The 6438-nt window shown below is 30.3% G+C and overlaps 1 protein-coding gene across 1 annotated transcript; it reads right to left on the bottom strand.

Moving 5' to 3' along the window:
• Positions 1-4530: 4530 nt before the first annotated feature.
• On the bottom strand, positions 4531-6076 carry LOC135134190 (NPC intracellular cholesterol transporter 2 homolog a-like). The gene is made up of 4 exons (XM_064062816.1): positions 5909-6076; positions 5667-5789; positions 5250-5419; positions 4531-5048 (listed from the first exon to the last, which is right to left on the bottom strand). Exons 1-4 carry the CDS (start codon positions 5970-5972, stop codon positions 4962-4964), a joined length of 444 nt encoding a protein of 147 aa, XP_063918886.1. The 5' UTR covers positions 5973-6076; the 3' UTR covers positions 4531-4961.
• Positions 6077-6438: the final 362 nt, after the last annotated feature.

Raw genomic sequence — 6438 nt, 5'->3', positions numbered from 1 at the left:
TATATTTTCACAATAATTTTTGTGGTCAAGTTTTAATTATACCTGCCATAAAGATAGAGCATTTTAGAAAAGAATTTTAAATTTAGTCCAAAACTGATTGACCATGAACTATCTAGTGCCACAACGAATCGAAAAATAAATCTATATTAACATAATTATTTGACTCCAAATTTATGCCATCTACGTAGTTTTTTGGTTGTGACCGGGTTACAGCAACGTTGAAACGAGTACATTTTGAATATGTTAGAAGTTGCAAATGATCTATTTCACCATAAGATGAATTATTCAAAGAAAAAAAGTTTGGAGTTTAAAACAATATATTAACACAAAAAAAAATGAAAAAAATTAATACTCCTATATGATCATTGATTAGCATTAAACTATTTTCGGTTTGTTGTAAAATGGTTTCAACAATCTATTAGATTTTCGTGAATGGTTAACATGGACAATATGTCAAAAATATTTGTTTTTAAATTTACCAGTTTAGTTTGTAGACTAAGCTAAAGCAAAACCAGTCTTTATTAAATTTCAAAAGAACTATAAATCGTTTTAGTAAAAAAACTATTATTCCAAAAGTGTTAAATCAAAAAAATAAGAGAAAAATAACGCTGTTAAAAGTGTAGCCCCTTCCATTGGAAATGAAATAATTTATGACATTTATGGAAATGTCAGAGCAGATATATTGTCAAATATAATTTTCATCTACATTATGTCCCCGGATTGAGTTCACAAGAGGAAAAAAACTGTATTTTCTATTTTACAAAAAAATGACATTTTTTGCTTAATTCAAAACGAATAAATCTGCAATTAAAACTTCAATATTCCTGGTTCCTGGTCTGTACTCTTAAAATTATTTTTTTCATATTTCTAAGTTTTTAGTTTTTTTCGATTTTAAGGACACAGTCTGATAATATTAAAATTTTAATTGCAGATTTATTCGTTTTGAATTAAGCAAAAAATGCTATTCCTATGTCATTTTTTTGTAAAATAGAAAATAAAGTTTTTTTCCCTCTTGTGAACTCAATCCGGGGATACTGTATAGGTATATTGTATCAGTTCATTGTTTCAGCATTCAGATTTCAGCCATTACAGATAGGTAACTTACACTGAATACTGAAACGAGTAGACGGTAAGCCATTATTTTTTTTTATATATTAACGCAAATGATATCACCAGAAACAAAAAAAAAATTAAAGAAGTTGAAAAATAAATAACACATGCCAAGAAGAGCCCACAGGTATGAAATGTACCATATTATGTTATATTATGTAGTATAACCCTGTTTATATTTTGAAAATTTATCAACATTGCAATTTATTTCGAAAATAAACAAAATTATTTGTCTTTTAATTTTCCGCTTATTAGTAATGTTTGCTTCTCATCATCGAAACTATGAACTTAACTCCAGTACACTGAACCCCCACCCTTCAAGCCTTCAGGGCGTCTGTTACGCCGCTGAACTTGATATTTCCACGTTGGAATTGTTCGGACGAGTTCGCACTTTTGTTGCTCGGTTTAATATTTCACATCGTTTTTATATCTCGAAGACACCTAGGGTTAAGAGAGGGACTGTTCAATTTTAGATTTCTTTTAATATACCCGGAAGGAATGATTTAGTTCTCGCCATCTGGGTCTCAACGAGATAAAGAAATTACAGAGATAATAGAGAAGAAAACGCATGGCTTTCATTTTAAATTTAATAAAGGCGGTTACAAATAACGAGTTCGGCTTAAAATCTTACAACTATCGAACAGGACTGAGGGTTGAGAAGAGACGCAGATGTCATGGCGTTTGCACATTTGCTGAAATAAATGAGTAATTTAAATAAATAAATTAGTTTTGACAAAGTCACTTATGCACGGAAAATATTCCGGTATTATTTTAGTTGGAAACTTTCCCTGTTCCACTTTGCTAATTCGGTTACATTTATGTTCAAAAGTAATGCTCTTGTTTTGGCTTTTCAATAAATTTGCATAAATTTGGAGGCTGGAGTAGAGCCGAGTCTCGAATTATTGAATATTAAATGTTCTTTGTTTGATGATAATTCGGAGTAGAAAATAATGTCCCTCAAATTCTGACAATGCCAAGTGAATTAACATTATTTAAATGCCTCGTTTGAAATAAACTCTTCACAATTGCTATTTTACATAATTAATTTTCATCTCTTAACCAAATATCCCAAGACAACGTGAAATGAAATCTTGTTGCTGTTTTGCTTAACTTCTTGTTTTAGAATTTCTTTCGACTTATTAATTTAAGTGAATTATTTTTGTAACTATTAAGCGACGCAGGTTTCATGAGAACACGAAAACAGAAAAAATGTTCCGACACAGTTATACCACCTTACTAGATTGTTAGACCTTTGAGTATAAAATGCTGAAGTCCAATGCATTTATCTACAATAATTTAAACAACAATTCTTAAATTTAGAGCTTACAACTTTTAGAAGTTCTAACTAAACTTGTTACCAAATTTACATCTGGTGATGATATATTTTGAAGTTTTTGTCATAGAATTTGATGAACCGTGTTTATTTCCATAGCTTTAACTCTTATGAATTTGTATTAAAATCTGGAGTTTTTCAAGGATCCATACTACTTCATTTTTTCATTAATGATCTGCTGACTGGCTTTAGTTGCAGTGTCTCATTTATGTCTAGGAACTTCAATCAATTAACTGTTTTGTGTTGTATGGACCAACTTAAGATCAGTAGAAAATAAATGTTTTACACAATGAAATTATATTTGATTGATACGGATTCGTCACAATGTGGATGATATTCCACTGAAACTGAAAGACATCAACGAGCTTTAAATTCTTGTTGACAAGGCGTTTATTTTTAGTAAGCTGAAATATGCTGGGCTCTGTTATGAGCTTCAGTTAGAATGTGTTCAGAAAACAGTTCTCAAATATTGATTAAAACTCATGGTATTGATACAAACAAGGAAACGAACAGACGACAGTAACAATCTACAGAATTTTTCAGCAAATATATAGTTTATATCTTCACGTTTTTCATAGTGGTTTTATCTATCTACACAAAAAACAAATATATTAAAAAGTTATACTTTTAGCACAATGTCACACTTTTCCAACTGTAATTGTGACAGGGTTAGTTAGTTTAAATCTTATTTTTATTGAAATTTGGGTTACTTATGTTGTATTCTATTTATAATTAAGTATGTAAATGCTTTTTTAATTTGTCCTATAAATAGGATAAACTGTTGGACAAGAAATTTCGTATTATTATTAATAACCAAGTATTGAAAAGACTGATTTGAACAATTTTCAGATTAACAATCCTAACCCGGCGCATCCACCAAGAATTAGTAAAATACCGCAAAAACTAGTTGTACATTGTATTATTCTTCAACAGTATTATTCAACATTCTTTCGCTGAAACTTTGTCGAATGTTTAAATTTTTCCTCCTTATCTAAACTGACCCCGCTAAACCCCTCGCATCCACCAATCGTAACTTCTTGATCAAGTCCAGATGGCGGCGTCAGCGAGTGCAGTCAGTAATTGTTTCATGTAAGAGATATCATCTCCCTGCGGACTATTTTTATAACAAAGTTTTTCAATTTCACGCCCTGTCCGAGTCTCGCAATAAAACTGTAACGGGAAATCTACAATTCCTGTAACGGGACCGGGAAATTTATCGACGCATTTCTATAAGGTTCGGCGAGAACAGGCCAGACTAGAAGTCCATAAATCAGGCATCGAACGACTTTAATATCCCGATATGATATGATTACCTAGTATGGATTGCGCCTTATGAAAGGTCTGGGAAACCGGAGGAGATATAGGAGGGAAATAAGCAGCTTTTATTTAATCCCGGAAATGCCATTTCTTTGCCACAATTTCGCTATTCACCACACTCGCACCCGACACCACACGGGGAGCACTCTCGTTCGGGAGGAATGTTGCTTACATTTCGATGATTACGGAAAGGATGAGCGTGTAAGGGGATTTGTTCATTCATTTTTGAATTCGGCAAGAAGTAGTCAGTTATTATATAGAAAAGCAAGAAGTAACTGTAACGATGTAACTAAATAAATTAAATAAACAGGTCTTATAACTTAACTAATATTCAAGATGTGTTAGAGATTAAAAATTACTAATAAAAATTCAAGATTGTTGTGAATCATCCGTCTTGGAATACCTTTATGTTAAGTTAGAAGAGTTGGAATAATTTGAATAATTTCCATGCTATTGGGTGTAAACCTGTTTAAGAATAAATCTTATTATTATTATTAATATATCTCCTGCTTGGGGAATTAGTTTAAACTGCTTGAAAGGACACTCATTTTTGTTGTATTCTGATGTCGCAGTTAAACCTTGAGAACGGATAGAGTTATTGAAATTCTCGAAACGCCATTGTTTTTAGTTTGAAGGGGATATCTTAATTCAGTACATTACAAATATGACGCACATATGGCGTCGATGTTTACTACATAAACCTTTTTTAATTGTATCGTATATTTTTTAAAGGATTTTGATATTATCATTAAACTGCGATGACAATGATATACAACACTTAATTAGATATTTATTTCATTTTCGTCTGATAAGAAAATAAAATTTGTAAACATAAAAAAATTAAAGTTGACTAATATAAAACACTTACACTTTATTTTGTATTACATTTTCACAATGCAACGTTCTCTCACACAGTTTATTGCAGTCAGCTGAAGATAATAAAATAATTAAGTAAACGTAGCATGTAAACAACAGGATTAAACTAAATAGTTTACACGGTAACAACAATGAACATATTGAATCTGAATAGACAATATTATCTGTAATCAGTTTTTAGCATTTGCTCAAAAAATACAAATATTTTGTTTGATTTGTTGCTACAATAACACATGTGATAATAAAAAAATGTATATCACTACAGTTTCATAGACAATAAATAACATACATAATAATATATATATATTTCTTGTTAATACACGTATTAATCTACCGATTCCAGAAGAACCATAACGCAAAACAATCCATTCTTATTTTCATCTTGGAATACCCATTTGATATCTTTGTTGCCCTAAAAAATATATATAATAATTAATGTTAAGGGGTACGATGTTGACAGTCGCAATCGTAGCCATTATTCTTTTTAAATTTATTTTGCAATGAAATTAAATATAAATTTAAAAGTAAATTATCACATTTTACAACTTTATAGGGTATTTACTTATTATTGCAATCACGATGTCAATAAAGCTCTTAGAACAAATGTACTTACGATCATTTTATATATTGAAACCAAAGTTTGATACGTATAGGTTTCATTCTCTTTGATGGGACATGCAATTCCGGAATTACTACATGCATTGTAATTGTCCAGTGTTATATATTTACGTTCGTCGCCTTTTAGAAAATAAGGTTCAACATTGACCTTATTGAAGTCAGCTTCTAGAACACAAAAAATCTATGATGATTCTAGAGAAGTATTTACCTTAATTAAATGCATATGTGCGTTAACAAGAACACGAAATAACGTTGTTGTCTATAAAACTGTTTGTTCGTGTGTTTACTTTGGACTTACGACGATTTATAGAATTTAACACCTATCTAAATATTCTGAATATGCTAAGCTGACATAGGTACTTGACAAGTTATTTATTTTTAGAACATAAAATTATTAATTGTATGCACTTACTTGCAGTAAACGTAATTGCGACTTTAATATCCGTGCCTCTTTTTACGACGCATCTTCCTTTATTAACATCGCAGTCATCTATTTTCACCGAAAGAAACTCTACATTACCGGGTTTATCAGAACCTGAAATATGCATGATTAAAAATAATATTTTCTGCACTATCTACATTACATTAATGTTTAGTATCTTTTTTTGTTGATTGAATTAAAATAAAATGGTGAAAAACAAAAATAAAACTTACAGTCGTGGTATCCGTAAACACCAACAATGAATAGAACAAAAAAAAGAGATGATTTCAAAAACATGATTATCGAAATATCTTAAAATAAGAGGTGCTTTCAAAATAAATACCACAGCACAACACCAGCAGTTGTTCGTTAACTTCTATAGAAAATAAAACGTCAAGCGTACATGCACACAAGCTTATCAATGATTATTTAAGGTTATCTCATAAGCCATAGCAACAAATTGGGAATTTATTTCTGAGAAATTCTTAACTTTGTTTTTAAAAGGTATGTGTTTTTCGACTTGTTGAATTAGATGCCGCCACTGTAGATCAGCAAACTTAGATCAATACTGCTGCTTAATGTGGTACTACAAATTTTCCTGAACGTCTTACTTAATAAATCAAAAATAAAGTATCGCAATCAACAAATGTGAAGTCATATTTTTGTTGATTTATTACGATCTTATTTTTAAACATGATTGATAATAATAGTTGTAGTTTTGGATCAATGTTGTATAATAAACCTTGTTAAAAGTACAAAAAAA

The sequence above is a fragment of the Zophobas morio genome, unplaced genomic scaffold, assembly GCF_036711695.1.
Source record: "Zophobas morio isolate AGI-343-1 ecotype UQ-CSIRO unplaced genomic scaffold, CSIRO_AGI_Zmor_V1 ptg000023l, whole genome shotgun sequence".
In the NCBI taxonomy this organism is placed as follows: domain Eukaryota; kingdom Metazoa; phylum Arthropoda; class Insecta; order Coleoptera; family Tenebrionidae; genus Zophobas; species Zophobas morio.
The sequence above is the reverse complement of the archived record's forward strand: the minus strand, read 5'-3'. Positions and strand labels throughout refer to the sequence as shown.